The sequence below is a fragment of the Cataglyphis hispanica genome, chromosome 18, assembly GCF_021464435.1.
Source record: "Cataglyphis hispanica isolate Lineage 1 chromosome 18, ULB_Chis1_1.0, whole genome shotgun sequence".
Taxonomy (NCBI): Eukaryota; Metazoa; Arthropoda; class Insecta; order Hymenoptera; family Formicidae; genus Cataglyphis; species Cataglyphis hispanica.
In genome coordinates, this window is record NC_065971.1 from 1,854,237 (window position 1) to 1,872,777 (window position 18,541).

Sequence of the window (18,541 nt, forward strand, 5' to 3'; positions counted from 1 at the left end):
CCTTTTTGTTAACAAATACTTGTATATAATCATGAAATACCATGACTTTCAAGAATAATGTGTCGCACAAGTGTCTACTAATTAAAATGCTTTATGCTAATTCTGTTAATGTCATAAGCAAGCAGAATAGAAATGATACGAATACGATTAAATCCACTCAGATACAAAAGAATAGGTTTTATTTAACCAAGCTATCTAAACCTCTCTTGCTATTATAAAAAAAAAATTAATATAACACGAATAATAGTAAAAGTTTTTGGAATGTACGCACACATTTTTATTCTGGGAATATTTTTTTTGAATATAAATAGCATTTAAAAAGAAAAAATATCAAAGCAGATATTTCCACAAGAAAAGATCAATATCATAGCCAGAAATCTTTTCAAAGTATGGACCAAACGTGAGTTTGAGAAAGATGTAAATTAATTTGAATTTCTTTGATCGTCTTCTATTATTCCCTATCTTTGCTGTCATCTCTCTATTTATTTTTATTTCTTTCTTTCTTCTCATGTAAATTAAGATCTATTACTATAGATATACTCGATTCTACAGCGATTATCATGGGAGACCATCTCCCATTAAGCAATGTCAAGTGAAATTCATTAAATTTTCTGACTGATCTTGACGTTCGCCGAAAATACTGTCGAGTGAAATCGCACGTAAGCAGTAGGGATTTCAGTAGCTAGACCCGCGACGAATTCGATCGATCGAGTCTGAATGGGGAAGGATTCCCCTTTAAATCGGCAATCTACGATTCTTCGTAGGTAAGAGCAAGAAGGGTAGATTCTAAACCGATGGCGGGAACAAACGGACGAATGAACGAACGTGGTCAGCAAGAAGTCGTTTTGAAAGGAATGGCTAGAGGGACGAAGAGACGGATGGCCGGGTAACCCAGATCGGGTCAGTCGAGCCGATCCTACGGAGACCGGCTGCCAGTACAGCATCGGACGTCGTACACGATTCCGGCTTGATTATTCAAGCACGCTCTATCTCTCAACCGGCTACTTCTCGATCGTGAAAGAAGTCCCTCGATTGCTGAGATTTACTCTGATCGTCTATAATCTAGCAAACAGGGTGTTGATGTCAGAGATACACCGTGAAAGTGAGTACGGGGCAATCAAGAAGCGACAAGAGATATTCGTTAACACTTCTATTATTGCATTTGATTGATGGATAAAATTATCTCTAGCATGTACACGCGTGTATAAAAAAAAAAAAACAAAGCTTGTTTGTGTGAGATCATATTTAAAATAGATTGATGAAAGGTCCATACTTTTCGTACGCTAAGCATTTGTCACATACACGTGGGCATGTTTAAAACTTTAAAAATTAAATTTGCAATTTATTGTTGACATTTTGATATGTTTTAATGCTTGTATGTTATTATATTATATTATATCTCACATGTGGATTTTAGCAAAATTTAAAAACAAAAAGAAGAAGTTTTTATTGATTCAGTTTTTTTTCTCTTAATTTTATTAAGAAATATGTAAAAATTAACTTTATTAATATAAGATGTATTAAAAAATATTTTAACTTTTATATATATAATAGTTATAGCATTAAAACACTAATAATTAATATATAAAATTAATATAAAAATAATTTTTAGAAATTAATTGATAATTGGCATATAAAAGGAAAATAAAATTAAAATATATAAAAATTTGTTATTAAAAATAATAAATGATTTATATTAACAGATTGTTAAAAATAAAGTTCATCGTTGATCTTCACGCGTTCAGGAGGATCTTCGTATACAGTTCACTCACATAGATGACAGGATCAGCTGACCGTTTGCAAAAGAGAGGATATGCAAGAGTGATCTAGCATAACCGAGTTTTGCCACATGTATAGAAACAACTATGTTATTACTATAAACTGGTTCACTTGTAATGATTTTATTAATAATATCTCTTTTCTATACACCGTTACGTATCTATCTTATTAATTAAGAAACAAAAAAATAATAATTGATTAATAATAATTGATTAATAATAATTGACTAATAATATTTTAGATTAATAGAAGTAGTTCTTTCATTTCTAGAAAATTTTGAGTTATTAATTATTAAATAGAGTGATTAAAAAAAAAAAAGAAAGAAAAGAATTGATAAAAAAATGTGTTTTTAATAGAAAAAAAACAATGTAATACTATTTGACATATGCTTATGTATGCGTAGTTCATTTTCTAGGTTTGTTTTTTATACTTTTCGTTTTTGTTTTTTATACTATTTGTTTTTGTATATTAAAATTGTTATTTGACTTATTTAAATCTAAAATTTTCAATTCTTTTACTTATTTCATTTCAGGAAACGAAGCTGCTGGTCGAGATGCAGTTCTTTTTACATAGTAATCACAGCTAGCTAACAGTCGAGCACCTGGTGCCTTTCTCATAGATCGGACAATGGCAAGAGGGGGATCAGCCACGATAATTTCGATTGTGATCCTGTCTGTTGCGTGTCTTCGTTCTATCGCCGATGTCAAGGTCAACGCGGAGGCTGCGTCCTTGAACAAGACCGTGCATCACGATGATTACGCCATTAAGGAAAACGTGGCATCTCTCTTTCACAAATCTGAGAACAAAACTAATGAATTCGCGCATGATCATCCTCACGAAATGTCCGGGAAACCAACCAAGTTTGACTTAGAGTTTCATACGGACGATAAAGAGGATTATCAGATTGAACCGTCGAGAATGGCTAATGTCACAGCTAATCCAATTGAAATGAATTCGACGACCGGCCAGCCTCTATCGAATTCGACGGAATGCAGAGAGAAACTCATAGTCTCCTGCATTCGAAGAGACTTCACGGATTTTCTCGATCGCCTGTCAAGAGTTGACACGTACAACGTAACGGAGTCCGTGCAAATAATAAGAAATCCTGAAGCAAATGCCACGTGTAATGATCGGAGGAATAACGATGATCCGGATTCGAGTCTTTTGGATAAGGTTCATCGCTACGCCAGGACACACGTCATGAAAATACAGCTGAACAAGGATCTGGGCCTTGTTAACAAAGCCAGGACGTTTTTTGGTTGTGAGTTTCTGAACTGCTTGCTACTCGTTTTTGTCACGTGTGTACTAGTGCCGTTACTTTTGCCGACATGAAAGGTGGATTTTTTGAAATTGCATCGCCGGGCAATATAACAATCATTAATCATAATTATTATCATTAATCATTATTCGCATGTTGTGGCGCTCGCCGCGAAGCAATTGCGTAATTTGTAATTGGTGCAAAGTGAGAGTAATTGAATTCTATGAAAAAAGAGAATATAAAATAAGGAAATTTTGTTTCTCTTTATTTTCCACTTTTCAATTTTATACTCAAGACATGTTAAATAATAAAATTTTGTTTCTCAAGATTATTTCCTGCACAGAGTTTTCGGGAATGAATTCATCAATTGATTTTTTCTCAATTATTCTCAATTATTTGACGAATCTAGTACGCTCGTAGACATAATTTGGGCTAAACAAAATCAGGGTGTCAGAGAGCTTTAATTTTATGAATTGGCTTTTTTTTTGGAGCTAAATGAAAGTTGGGTCAATGCTAATTTGCAGAAATGCGAACTAAACCTGCGATGAAACAAGGGGTATAACAAGGAAAAAAACAAGGCGAATATAACATTGTGCGAGCGGTGAAATTAATTATAATTAACGTGGGGATATTTTTATCCACACGTAGAGTGTTTCAGCAAAACGCGTGGCACGCGGAGTTGCAGAGGTAGAATGTGAAATGATGCTGATTGCGCAGCATGGCTTTCAGGGCTAACCGCAGGGCTTTAACAAGCTGGTACTTTTGCTTTCAGCCGTCTTTCAGGGAAAGAGTACCTTTTTAACAGGATTCGGACTTGGTTTTCTAGCGTTCGGTCTGAAGAAACTATTGCTACCCCTGATCTTCGGCGTGCAGATAATTAAGAGTGTGTTACTCGCTCTCTTCCTACCAAGTATTATCGGCAGTATTGGTAATATTGTTGGAAAAGGTATGTATTTTTTTTGCATATAGTTTAAACTGTTTTGAACAATAGTAGCAAAAAACTGTCAAAGTTAAAAAAAAAAAAACATATTTCTTACATTTACACTGTTTGAAAAATCAAACAAATAAATCCGGATTATGAAAAGAATTAAAGTCTCACATAATAATTCGGATTTTGACGTCTTTGTAAAAGAAAATAGTCGTAATTAATATTTTTCCTAATTTATAGCAAAAACTTTTGATCGTGAATACCTCTTGAAATCAACTGCAAGAAATAATGAAAAACGAGTAATTTGCAGAAAGAGAGAAAGAGACGGATAACATTTTTCTACAATTTTTAGTAAATAACTTTTAAACGAATAAGATCTAAATCAAGTTTTGCACAAATATTTATTAGAGTTTTCTTAATATATGTGAAAATTTTTATTTCGTTGATAATATTTTTTTCTTGTCAAATTTGTCAATAAGTGATACAATACGCGATTTTTCATAAGAATCAATAGTAACTTTAAACTTAAATAATTTCCAAAACTGTTGAATTGAAAAGAGAATTGTGCTCAGTTTTTGCACAAATATTCAGAAGAAATAGTAGCACAGTCTACGAAATTTTCATGTTTTTCTTAATATTTCGATATATGACATCTTTAAATTGTAAGAGTAGAGATATTTTGAAATAATCAGGAATAAATGACAATCATGGCCGTTTTTTATTAATTAAAATATGCTATAAATATCTATAATATATAACAAGTAATTCAAGTAAATCGAAATTTAATTCAAATAACATCCACGTACGAGATTATTTAATATTAAATAAAAAATTAATAGGTTCTTGCAATATTAAAATTTCAGAGAGATATAATACTCTTGGGAATGTATGCAAATTAATTTTAAATAAATTAATAAAATTGTTTTAATAGAATTGTATCTTAAAACTTGGCAGATCAGTAAAGTTAATGAAAGTCAAAAGTAGCGAGATATTAATCACAATGAAATCTTTATTCAGAGGGAACGTTTTATCTGTCTTTTCTTCTTAAGGAATGCTGCTGTGCGGAACTCATATAGCAACACACATTAATATTAATTCAGAAAGTGTTTATCATTAACTAAGTGTTATACAAATGTGTGTTGTGCTAAAATTACAGGTGTTTCCTCCTTTGCGCAATCGTCGCACATCCCGCCCGTAGCGCCAGAGGAAAATTTCGAGTTTAAGGATAACACTGACCTGTACAACGACGACTATCTGACACGACAACCTGTAGGAACATTACCAGCATCCGCCATGTACGACGAGAGCATGATGCAAACGCAAAAAAACCCGGATATTGCGTCTCGCTATGCATTCGTTGACACAAAAATATCACACGCAAATGCGCTCTCGGATCATTATTACACGCGACACGTGGCTTCGCATGGACTTTCTAAAAAACAGGACTTTAAGGTGAGCTTTTTGAATATGCAATAATAAAATTATTCTCTTTCTCTTTCTGTCTTTTGGAAAAAAAACATTTTAAAAATATTAGATAAATGATGCACTCTATTACACAATTTCTTGAATTACAATAATAATAAACGCGTAGAATCTAATTCCTTCATTAAATGTTTTTTTTTTTTTAATTATATACTAGAAAAAGTACATTTTATTTTGCATTATTAGTCACTCACTCTTAGGAAAAATTTTTTGTCGATGTTTGCATAATGAACTAGGTAAGTATGCCGTAACAATACATTTTCGTCTTCTTTTTCTACTCTATCGCTTCCTCACATTATCAACGATTAGCGCGATGCTATGCCTTCCACTTTTGACACTCTCGCCTATTGAGATTCACGCGACCCACTTCCTTACTGACTTCATTTCAACTTGTTCGACAAGTGCGGCTCCTAGCCGTAATAGATACGGCGACCATCAAATGACCACGCATTGATTATTATTGATGGCAGGTCTTCCACGAGATCCCGACGAGCTCCCTGCTCCTGACGAACTACGATCCGTTCTACTCGCCCCTATTGTCGCGCCTCGACGCCGTCTTCTCCCGTCTCGGTCACAACACGGAAGGCTGCAGGGAATACGCGGTGTGCGCGATGTACCGAAGTCCAGCGCGATATGCGCCCTATTCGAACCTGGTCTCTGCCCAGCTGTCCAGGGAGTTGAACGAGCTGAGGAAACCCAGCAGCGACAATCCCGATGTTCTGCGCTTCTTCAGGTACATGAAGGCCGCGAAGGACGGCCAGGATGGCATCAAGTGCGAAGAGATCTACGCCAATTGCGCGAATGGTCGCGAAGATCAGACTGCGAAGCAAAATCAAGCGATGTTAGCGACGTATCAAGACATCAACAAGCTCGTTCAGGCCAGAAAGATCTAAGAAAACATATTTCCTCTATTGGTAATTACTAGCAATTGCGAATGCGATAAGGGAAGAAGATGCGTCTCGAATTTAGAGCTTTAGGAAGCTTGTATAATTTTGTTTGAATTTATTAACGGTTGTTAAAAAATTTAGCATCTGCTTTTAATTCGTTTGCGGATTTTGTACGTATGTAAAGTTGATAGATATTCTCTCTATTAGTGGCGGATTATCACACATAGACAAAGCGCTCATCTGAAGCCTCAAGACGCAAAGATACGATTTTCATTCTCGAGAAAATTTATTAATTTTTGATTTTATTAATTATAGACATTAAGAATAGTATTTAACGTTTGAAACTTTCTCAGAGTTTTAGATTTTGATAAGAATCTTAGATAAGAAGGTTTGAAATCGATTTGCGCTTGGGGCTCTTGAGGAAGTCTTAATCCAACACTATTAAAGCCTCCAATTTCTATATCTAAGCAAACTCTTAATATATCGTATACACACAGTTTCTTAAGCATCGTTTGTGCTAAATAAGTACCTGCTCGATTTCTGATATAGGCAATTAAGTGATGCACGTAAATTTTTAAAAATTAAAAACTTTTAATAATTATTTTTATGAAAACTGATGATTAAGATGTTATAAATCGTTAGCATACAAATTTGTTAAAAATTATTCTGACATTTATTTTACCTTCTGTTATTACTTTCTTACTATGTTAATTAAATTCTGTTTTAAAATACTCTTAATAAAAGATACAACCGTTTATTTAACAAACAATAGTAAAATTATCGTAAATACGGTAAAAGAAAGCGCAATGAATAAGAGATATTTGGAATACATATGTATTCTTTAAGAAAGCCGGTCATGCATAATCGTAAACAATTAATAGTTAACATTGGTATTATTTTCTAAGCATTTTTAAAAGTGGAAACTGTGTTGATACAATGAAAGAGCACTTTTATGTAACATTCAGTTTTGGATTGCGGCAGGAGTACATTAATCTACTTCTCACGCAGCAAAGCGACATAATGATTGAAGTGTGATCTGATTATGATTTTAATATGGGAATATAGTTAGAGAGAAATGTATCTTTTTCATAAGAAAGTTTCTTCAGAGGATTGATATACAATTAGGTTACAATACATTTTCAGTGAATGTATTTTGCATAAAGCTTTTAAATCTCTAAAAATGAACTGTAATCTATGTCGTTAAAGAGTTATACGCACAAATGAGAAAATAATTGCTTGAGAATTTAATAACGTAAATTATTAAACGTGAATTATTATTCCAAATGTGTAGATATAACGTTTGTAGCATTAAAATAATTGTATTTAATTTAACTTATTTATTGAATGCTATATCGAGTAGTACACGAGATCTAATTTTGCGATGAACGATTGTGACTTTGAATATTATTTATTTATATGACATAAGTATGAAGATACTAATTTATATTCAATTCGAGCGAGATATCGCGCAAGCATATGTATTTATTGTTAGATTAATGTTATTAAAAACTTGCGCGATAATACCATTACTTTTTCATAATATATTTCTAAATTAATGCATAAAGTAAGTCAAAAAGATATTTGACATCAGTCACCATAGTAAGACTGTGCAATGCGTTATAGTTTTCAATATAATTATATTTATATAATTAAGATCCTGTTTAAAATATAAAGCGCTAAGAACAGTAAAAGAGAGTATTTTGTTTTATTAAAAATGCAAATAGTAATAATTTATTTTAACAAAAGTGCATAAAGATGAGAAAAATTGATTGCTCAAAAATAATTAAATTAATTTTATTATCTCTATTCGGTGATACCTATTAAATATTGCGATATGTTTTATATATTATTTTGTATCAATGCAAATCTTTCATTGAGCCAAGATTATATAATTTACTTAATTGAAATTAAAGACGAACACGTATTGCAATAATTTATTTAAAAATTGTCATTGGAAAGATTGTATTTAGCTTTTTGAATAAGTGTGCGCGGCGTGTTGCTTTCATCGATAAGCGCTCGATAATCAAGTTCGTTTGTGACGTATTGCTTTCGTCATTGATGAAATGCAAAATATATAAAGATTGCTCAAACACAACTATTAGAAACAATGTTTTCAACAAATGAAGATGTTACTTGAACAAAACAGATATTTTGATTGATTAGTAATCAAAAATAAAATAAAATCTATTAGAGACGTTTGTAGAAAGAAACTTGGTGAAGGCTTGAGAAATAAGAGAAATGTACTGAAAATGATCTTAGAAGCTTCTTGTACATTCAATTAAATAAAAATCATTTAAAAAATGTTATTCTCTCTCTTAACATAAAAAAATTGTTATTATGAAACTTTTAATGTTTATACGTGTGAATAATATAATAATACTAAAGAGAGATAACAAAAAATAATGGCTGAAATATATGAATGGCAGCTACGTAGTGCATGTTAATCTCATAAATAAAAAAAAAAACATATTAAATTTTTCGTAAAAGATAAAATTGTGCAACATCAAATGAGCGACACAAAAGTAATAAATGTTACATTATATGTATAATAAAGATTTATGATACGAGAATCATGTATACGAGATGACAGAAGAAAGAATGGCGATGAAGCAAGAATGACTTCCTGATATGGCGATGACGCACCTTAGGTTGTAAACTGGAGATGAAAGTACATTGACTTCCTCTCTCCTACAATGACGCACTTTCCGTTCTTTAAAACTACCTAGTTCCGGTTATAATTCCGGGCGTCACTTTCACTTTCGATTTTTGTTGCTGATGCTTCTGCTCGCCGTTCTGAGAACGACTTGCGGATCCTTCCCCCTCTCGAAGAGACAAGGTGGTCCCTACAGGTAAATATAAAGATGATGCGTGGATTAGGGCATCACATGGCATTTGGATAAGACAGTGTCCAGTATACGTATTGACGTTCACAGTTTATTGATTATTTAGAACGCCTAGTATTCCGATTAATGAAATTTACACTCTATTTGTCACGAAGAAGTAAGTTATACATACTTTAGTCTATTTATTTTAAAAATAAATTTTCTATCACTTTTATAATTAAACATTTTTCTGTAATTCATTTAGTTTATCGTCTTTCAAATTTATTTCACTAATTTGCATTTTATTCATACTTTATTTGCTCATTTATTATTTCTCTATAAACTCTTGGTCCACTCATAATGGTTCATCTAAAAAAAGTACATCATTGATGATCATGATATCATTACAGTTTCTCACAGTTTTATAGAATAACAATCCACTTTGTAATTTTACAAATCACGAAAATGTGATTAAGATATACATTACTATTATTATTCAACTGGAATGCGCGAGTGATCAGAATTTAGAATCGAAAAGCGGGCTTTTCTCTTATTCTTTAACTCTGATTGGTGCGCTAATCTAACGGCACTTGGTGAACCAGCACGTCGACTGCCGGCAGTCGATCTCGCAGACGTTCGAGTGCTGTTCGAGGATCACCACGAGCGTGTTTTCTTGATAAGGATGTCGCGTTGCGAGTGTCGATTATTTGATAGTTTGGTGAGAAATTAAATCGTATTCAAATTGTTTCTATTAAAGGGAGAAATATATGTGAATTGTATGTGATTATTACTATTTTCCGTGCTTAGTGATAATACAAAATTAATTCTGCATACATATGTAGACGTGTAAAATATTTGAATATGTTTTATTATAAAATTAAAATAAAACTTCATTATTAGAAAAATAAATAATACAAAATAATTTGATAATAATAAAAAGTTATAGCAATTTAGTACAGTTTATGTTACTTTTCAGAAAAAAATAAACATTCTCTAATTTTGTAATATCAAGTATTGTTCGTTGATATGTGTGACGATATTGTGTGTCTTTCAATGTATGTATTTTTTTTGTAAAGCATAAACTGATAAAAACGCTATTGATTACAGGTGGAATAATTAGAAAAAGAGCAGAATGCAATTGCAGCGATTGTTGGTAATTCTAGGAGTTCTTTTAATGTTGTCCTTGCTGGTATGTTGTCAATCTGCTAGCAAAATTACATTTCAAGATGGCGTTTCTGAACAACAAGCAAAAAAACAAGGTATGACATTTTATTTTTTAATTTTTATGCGCGCATGTAAATATACAATAATTTTTTTAATAAAGCTACATATATCTAATTGTAGAAACTTTTATATTTATTTGTGGAAATATATATTTGTATATCAAATATATATCAAATTATATAAATATATATAACTTTAAAAATTACATAACTATTATATATATATATATATATATATATATATATATATATATAATTATTAAAAATTAATAAAAGAATATATATAATTTAAGAATTACATATACCTAATGTGTTGAATATAAATAAAATGTTTCCATAAATAAAGCATTTTTTATGTTTTACATTTTATGCAATTCAAATAAACAAAACGCTCTATATTTTTACAATATTCATTATAAGTCATAAAAAAGTATAATTTATTTAATTTATTAAAAAACCAATATTATTCAATTCAAGATAGTAATTTAAAATAATAATGACAATTATATATTATAAGAAATTAAATTATTATAGAAAATAAAATTAACTAATATATGTTTATAATTTCAGAAAACCTTGAAGAAACTTCATCGCAACAGAGAGGATTTAATCCTGCTCAACATGTAGAAGATCTATTCCATTATATCGGTCTTGGAACTGGGCGAAATGTCGATCCATACTTGGCAAAAGTTAATGAACGTTGTATAACTGGCGATTTAGCTGAATGTTTCAAATCTCAAGCGTTAAATTATTTTTCGGACTTTTTCGATCACGCCGAATATTCTTTAAGTGATTATGTCCGAGTTAAACGAATGTCCGATCGAGTGGTAACGGAAATAAATCGTCAGCCATACGAATATTCTAACGAACCTAGGTATGTTATTATTTTCAAAAATTATAGAGAGAGGTAGATAAGAGAAATAAGAAAAAAATATATATAATTATATATATTGTCTATAAAGTATATAAAAATGTTTATTTATTTAAGAAGTATGCAAATAATTTTCTTAAATATAATTATTTATATTAGATTAAAATATTATGAATTATATTGATGAAATATAGACACCGTACTTTTTTCTTAATTAAAAACAAAATATACTCAACAGATCCGGTGAAACAGAATGGGATCAAATGATTAACTTTATAAAAAGGAAAACGGAAAGATTTGTCAAAACAATGTCCTTTGAATTGACTATACCTGATACAGAGACTGGTCGCAATGGTTCATATGAGCCAAGATTTCTGGATGAAATTGCTGATGAGATCGATACACTTGAGAATAAGAAGGATACTTTATTTTGTAAGTATTTGACATATTGCGTATTTTGTAAATATTTGACATAACACGAAAGAAAGTTTTTTCCAATATTTAAAAAAGTAATAAAAAATTAAGAATGTAATATATGCTTGTGCAATATTTGCAAGTACATTTTTATTTTTATACAATTTATATAATTTATTAGAAAATCTATTTTAAGAAAAGTTAATAATGTTTATTAGTTTATATTACATTATTATGGCAGTCTTGTATTTTTAATCACACTTATGGCACACATTTGTATAGTACGCTACAAATATTTGTGCGTATCATAATCAATTAATTTTGTTTTCATTTATTACATAAGATTAATGTAAATAATATTCTTTTCCTTAACATATTCGGAAATTCTTAAATTAATTCTTTAATTAATTCTTAAATTTAAATATTATATTGTTATTTAAATAATGATATATCTAAAAAATCTTAAAAGTCTTAAAAGTCCAAAAAGAAATTTAGATTTATTTGATATATTTTTTTCTCGAAGAATAACCAATATTAAATTAGTTTTATTAAATTATTAATTTCTAATTTATATTAATTATTTATTAAGATAGATTTTATATTTGTTTTCAGCTCGCCATCAATTCAGGAAGCTTTTAATACCGGTTTTACTTGTTTTAAAACTTTTCAAATTAAAGATATTACTCTTCTTGCCTTTGATTTTGGGATTAGCTTCGTTTAAGAAGTTTCTAGGATTCCTGGCAATCATCATACCCGGTCTAATAGGTTTCTTTAAACTTTACAAACCGTATCAAAATTATTACCCGCCAGTTTATACTAAAAACGGCATTGCGCACCCTCATTACGGAGTACATCCGGATATTGATTATCATTATGGAAATGCAGAATCTTATGGTCAAGATTTGGCATATCGTGGATATCAACATTATAAATCGTAAATAATTGACTTATTTATTATATTATCAGAAAGCAGGTAATAATTAAAAGCTGAATTTTTATAAAGTTATAAAAATTTTATAAAAAATGTTATAAAAGTTATTAAATGCGACGTTGATTTTAATCTGCTTGCAAGATTATTATCATGTTTAAACTACTTATTTTTATATAAGAAAATCATACTTTTTATATTTTTATTATATATATTGTATATGTATGTGAATGAATGAAATATGTTGTATATATAGTTGAAATGTAAATGTGTAATTCTAGTGCTGCGTTCTGATATTCACTGCCAGTAATGAAAAGCTATAGTTTAAACTATAGATTTGATGTAAACTATACATTTTCAGTATTGGCAGTTAATATTGAAACGCAGATTAAATACCTTTTTGTAAAAAAAATAAATTTTTTTCTAAAAATAAGCATGTAATCGATATTGTTGCTTTTTCTCCGCGATTTATTCTCTCGTTGTGCTTACTTCGCTGTAACTGTCATCCGTCATCACGGAGATTGCATGTCTTGACAATTTAATGTGTTATAATAATAAAAAAAAAAACAATTCATATAAATAGATCTGTTTATAAATGTACTTTCTTTTTGCTGTGTTAACGGAGGTTTTATATTTCCCTATGAATATATTCAAGTGAATATATTCATTTTTTAGAAGTTTTTTTAAAAGTTTTTTTAGAAGTTTTAAAAAAATTGTTATAATTTTTAATAGTTAAACATAAATTATACTTTGTATTATACTTTATTTTTAATAATAGATTGTTGATATAAAGAAAACATTCATAAAAAGAAAAGAGAAAGAGAGAGAAAGAGAGAACGAAAGAAAGAGATTTTAAAATTACTTGGAGTCTATCAGATCTTAAGAGGAAAACCTATTTAAGTTCTGATAGACTCCAAGTGCAACTTATATTACTCTTACAGGTTTATATTAATTTTATCTTATTTTATATGTAGTTATTTTATCATAAATTAAAAATTAAAAATATGAATATTTTTTTTGATTAATCTTGATTAATCTTTATATATATATATATATATATATATATATATATATATATATATATATGTCTTCAAGATGTAGAAAAAAAGAAGGCCGTGGTTGATAGACTACATATGAGGACATGATATATTGATATCATGTGGTATGCAAAAGGAGATGATACTAAACAACGATGATCTCATATCTTGTCCTTATCAAGCATCGATTGAATTTTAATCAATTCAAATAGAACTGCTTATTGGAACAAAATTGAAATATCATGCAATGAATCATCCGCTAAAATCGACACTCTAATATGTGCTCAATTCATTACGTATGAGTCATTTGCATTTTTTAAGAATACTTTACAGCATTGTGCAAATAGTATACTTAAAATTAACTGACTAAATGATCTCTTCTTAAAGCATAATTGTAATAAAAGTTCCAACATTTTTGATGTTAAACAAATGTATAAAAAAATTATCAAGATTATTTTCATTAAATTTCTGTCAACTCTTAATAAAAGTTTTCAAAAAGTGGCAGTTAAAAAGATATTTGATATAGGACAAATTTTTTATATGTAATTATTTTTTAAATATTTAATCTCTTTATAGTAAAGATACTGAAACAACTTCAAAAAACAGAACACAATAATTTTTATAAAAAGTTAATTGTGACAATGATTCATTGTATATAATTGAAATTATACATAGTGTCGATCTAAAGTTATAAATATAAAAAAAATAAACAGTTTTTTAAAGAAAAATTTGTTTGTGTACAATTTCATGATAAAAATAAATAAATAAATAAATAAATAAACATATATATATATATATATATATATATATATAATAAAAATTTAAATAAATTTAAACGTTATATATTCACAAATATTATATTATATAATTGACAAATATTATTATCATATACTATATAAAAATAAAAATTTATAAATTTGAATGTGATATTATAAGAAATGTACATTTGCTGTTCTTCCATATTAGCATTTAAAAATACTATCTACCATTGCATTGGAGACGTCTTGGTTATTGTGTCAAAGTGCACATTAAATCACTTAAAAATTCTGCGCGTGATATTTCATTGGTTCTCTCTCAGATGCAGTATGGGGAGCTATCTTATACGGTGAACCGGTCTGATACGATTCTCACTCGCGATCCAGGGAATCGGATAGAACGGACCTGCTGACCAAGTGGCCTCGTTTGTCGAGAAGACCGGAAATCTCCGTCTCGCGACGATATACGGAAATCAAATTGATAGAAATGCACATTGGTCCTAATTTTCCACGTTGTCATATATTGAGAATTGATATTTTTTAACATGCAGACAAAGATGACAATGCACAATACATTGCGATAAATTGTCCCGATTCATTATTTTTCTGTAAAGCAAAAGATTTTGCGATACATCAATAATAGTAATTAAATTTTATATTATAACAATAATTGATATTATATCATTGGTATAATATCAAATATTGTTATAGCAATTTATAAAAGAGAGAATATTATTTTATACTATATAAAAAATATTTTTATAATATCCAAAAAATTTTTGAATTGAACGCACGATATTTTAAGGCGAGAAAGAGATGTTTTATAAAATCAAAATAATTAATCTTTTTTTTTTATTTATAATGATCGCGATAGTGAAAGAAAATACGAATTATGACATAATGCGATTATTTGATTCTTTTGATGCTAGAAAGACGCTAGACACTAGACGCTATTATAAGCGCACTAGTATGTACAAACTAGTGCGCTTATAATTACATAAATTTTTTTACAGATACAAGTATTTTGATATTTATATATATATATATATATATGAAAAATTACTGACTGAGAACACTAATGCTTATCCTAATTACAAACGCAGCGAAAGCGACGTCAACGTCTACGTACAAAAATGTGTTGTTCGACTTTTCGGCTTTTCTATACTTTCTATTAAATTGCCGGAAGCAAATTGCGAAAGATAAGCTTGAAAACTTTCCTAGTATATATTCTTCTTGTATATTTTGCCGATTCTGTTTTTTATAAAAAAAAAACATAAGTACTTTAAATAAATTTTATTTATACACATACATACTTACATATAATATATATAATATACATCTAAAATATTGTATGTATTATAGAAATATATATACTGTACAAATACTAGAGAATTCTTCACTTGTGTGAATATATATACACATACACAGTACTCAGCCTCGTGTATTAAATAATTCGACTGTACTGTTAGATGCACTAAATAATAGTTGATGATCCTATCATTAACGCTGTGCTTTCTTTTAATTAAAATCGTATTATCTTTTTCCGCCATCACACAATCTGAGTTATTATTGCTTATTATGAGTGCGGGATCCAGCTACCTAAAGAGCTACATATGTATGCAAATTAATGTAAACAATCCTAAGGCATTTGCGCAAAGTTCTATTTCACAAAGCTCTATATACTGGATCACGCGTTTATCACATATTCTTACTGTATTATTTATATGTGTTTTTATGATATATATTATTTAAAAAATTTTTTACGAATTACGCATTAGACTAGAACTAGAAATAAATAAGCAATTTTAAATGACAGCTTTCTAGAAATATAATAATAATATTAAGAATAGTAATAATAAAATTATTATTATTATAGAATAATAATAAGAATATTAAACAATTTGATACTGATCAATGTAGATAAGGTGTACTTGCATATTATAATATTATAGTTAATTTATCCTGACAAGAGTGTACAATCAAAATTCTGATTCCGAAATTCATGTCTCATGATGGTGCGACTCGCGTGGAGAAAGATCTGTGTATATGGGCAAGCTTTCGCGGCTAGGTCGTGATGTTAACCTGTGTACCTATCTACCTATCTATCTATTGCGAAAGTTGTTCTTACGAGAAAACGGGCTCTAGATTCAAGAATGAGAGAGGCGGATACGGTGCATTTTCTCCTATTTCGCCCACGCCTCATTATCCGTCGATTAAGCATCCAATGTATTTGAAAGGTACTTTAAACTATGGCTGTAAATGTATTATAATTGTTTAAGTGATCTTCTTCGTAATTAATTTATTTCATAAATTTATTTCATAAAGATGCATTAGAGAAGAATAGCCACTTGAATTTCTTTTTAATCTTTTTCTTGTAACAATTTTGTAATTATTTTTCTGTGGTAAGTAAATATGATATAAATTTAGGTTGATGAAGAGAATTTTCTGTAAAGATTGCTCCAAAATTTAATAATAAATTATTAATTATAATTTAATATAAATATAAAATAATTTTAAAATTAAGACAGATTTCGTGGAAGAATATATATATACATATTGCCTGTGCTTTTAGTATATTGAAACTTGACGATTTATTTATTACTACAATAAATCTTTCAGACAAATACAAATCTTTAGAGTCATTTTTAATTAATTAAAAACGAAATTATTTATTAGTCATTATGTGTAATAGATGTAAATCAATCAAACTAATTAATGTTATCATGGATAATATATACCTTTTCATATCAGCTTCCTACAGAAAGATGAATCTTATTAGACAGGTTTGACGAGAAATCATTTTCAATATGAGAACTATTATTTTTCTTTTGTGCACGTGTGTGAAATTTAAACGACATCGTATGTTAAGAATAATGAAATTATTTAGCAAGTTTATCACTCGCATGGAATTGCAAGAGTTCAAGTAAATCAATTAGTTTATTTTTCTTAGAAAAATAAATTTTAAAAATTATATATATATATATATAATTTTTAAATTTATTCTTATTATACCCTGTTAGTATATAATATTGTAAATAATCTTGTTTATGTATTAGATAATAGTACTATAAGACAACGCGGAAAAGGGGGATCGGTAAAATATTAATGGCACTTAGTCGTTGAAAGTTGTCAGTGAATAGCGTCTAAATAGAAATTAGCATGCGATCAACCGCGAGCACGTATGACATGCAATTGTGATAAATCATCAGTTGACAATATCTTCGTTCATTCGAGAGGCTCTTCGCCTCTCTTTACTTTCTTCGACACTTTTGTAATACGCTTTCTATGCTCGCTCTTTGATTTTGTTTTACAATCAAGTGACGTAGATAGATTTACGAGTGAGTGTATTAATGAATGGCGAGTAAATGTATTCTGGATAGTGTACGCGTCTCGATAAGGATCTGATAGCTCAAACAATCCGCGTATAACATGTGATTAGTATTGTCTATGTTTGAGTATACGCACCTAAATGTCGCCAATTGACCGATAGACATGAAAGTTTCTTCTCGGAAATTCTCGTCATTTTAGAAAAAAATCTCCGGTGCATCAACTGCTGTGCGCCATATGTTGTCATAGAAGTATGTTAATTTGGCGTGGCAACCACTTCTCACGCGCTCTTATTAACGTTTTTGCAACGATTTTCGTAAAAATTAATTAAATTCAACCCGGGCAATTTAATTAAAGCTCATTTTGTCAGACACTTATCTACTCCAGTAATCTTCTCGAGCTATAATGACTCGTTTATTCAAGCGCTTTCCCGGCTTTATTATTGGCTTTTCTCTGATATCGTGCCGTGATCTTATGATCGAGCCTCATCTCTATAAAAGTTCACGAGTGCGTATAGAAATTTGTGAAAATGCGGGCTTAGAGCCGCGATTAACGTGCCGTACGAGTCGCACGCTTGCGTATAAGGTGCGGGGATGGATGACATGCGTGCTCCACATCCGTGACACGGTTCTCGCGGCCAAGTCGGTAATGGTCCATCAGAATGACAGCGGCTCGTGTGTTTCCGTGCGGTTCGTTTATGAATCGCGCGATGCTATCTCAACTCACACAAGGACGATGAGCGTGATGAGTCGCTACTCACATCGCCAGCGTTTACCTATACGACGCGTACCTACGATGCGTATCATGCGCATCGCATGGGGAACTAGTTT

General features: G+C 29.9%; 2 protein-coding genes across 4 annotated transcripts; both read left to right on the forward strand.

Annotated features, from left to right (window-relative positions):
- The first annotated feature begins 957 nt into the window (after positions 1-957).
- Positions 958-7,991, forward strand: LOC126856382 (uncharacterized). 2 transcript variants are annotated; one of them, XM_050604840.1, is made up of 5 exons: positions 958-1,102; positions 2,312-3,040; positions 3,810-3,983; positions 5,122-5,417; positions 5,918-7,991. In XM_050604840.1, exons 2-5 carry the CDS (start codon positions 2,407-2,409, stop codon positions 6,338-6,340), a joined length of 1,527 nt encoding a protein of 508 aa, XP_050460797.1. In that variant the 5' UTR covers positions 958-1,102; positions 2,312-2,406; the 3' UTR covers positions 6,341-7,991. The 2 variants fall into 2 exon arrangements, with proteins under 2 accessions (XP_050460797.1, XP_050460799.1); XM_050604842.1 differs by having other exon boundaries at positions 3,864-3,983.
- A 1,295-nt stretch (positions 7,992-9,286) lies between these two features.
- LOC126856392 (uncharacterized) lies at positions 9,287-12,991 on the forward strand. 2 transcript variants are annotated; one of them, XM_050604854.1, is made up of 5 exons: positions 9,287-9,334; positions 10,264-10,415; positions 10,950-11,253; positions 11,489-11,682; positions 12,277-12,991. In XM_050604854.1, exons 2-5 carry the CDS (start codon positions 10,289-10,291, stop codon positions 12,600-12,602), a joined length of 951 nt encoding a protein of 316 aa, XP_050460811.1. In that variant the 5' UTR covers positions 9,287-9,334; positions 10,264-10,288; the 3' UTR covers positions 12,603-12,991. The 2 variants fall into 2 exon arrangements, with proteins under 2 accessions (XP_050460811.1, XP_050460810.1); XM_050604853.1 differs by lacking the exon at positions 9,287-9,334 and adding an exon at positions 9,799-9,874.
- The last annotated feature ends 5,550 nt before the right edge of the window (positions 12,992-18,541 follow it).

What these genes read in the sequence shown, in the direction of transcription:
- LOC126856382 (XM_050604840.1), top strand. Translation starts at nt 2,407, where the DNA reads ATGGCAAGAGGGGGATCAGCCACGATAATTTCGATTGTGATCCTGTCT. An exon ending in AGCCAGGACGTTTTTTGGTT is followed by an intron (nt 3,041 to 3,809) that starts GTGAGTTTCTGA and finishes TTTTGCTTTCAG; the next exon opens with CCGTCTTTCAGGGAAAGAGT. An exon ending in TGGTAATATTGTTGGAAAAG is followed by an intron (nt 3,984 to 5,121) that starts GTATGTATTTTT and finishes CTAAAATTACAG; the next exon opens with GTGTTTCCTCCTTTGCGCAA.
- LOC126856392 (XM_050604854.1), top strand. Translation starts at nt 10,289, where the DNA reads ATGCAATTGCAGCGATTGTTGGTAATTCTAGGAGTTCTTTTAATGTTG. An exon ending in ACAACAAGCAAAAAAACAAG is followed by an intron (nt 10,416 to 10,949) that starts GTATGACATTTT and finishes TTATAATTTCAG; the next exon opens with AAAACCTTGAAGAAACTTCA. An exon ending in GAATATTCTAACGAACCTAG is followed by an intron (nt 11,254 to 11,488) that starts GTATGTTATTAT and finishes TATACTCAACAG; the next exon opens with ATCCGGTGAAACAGAATGGG.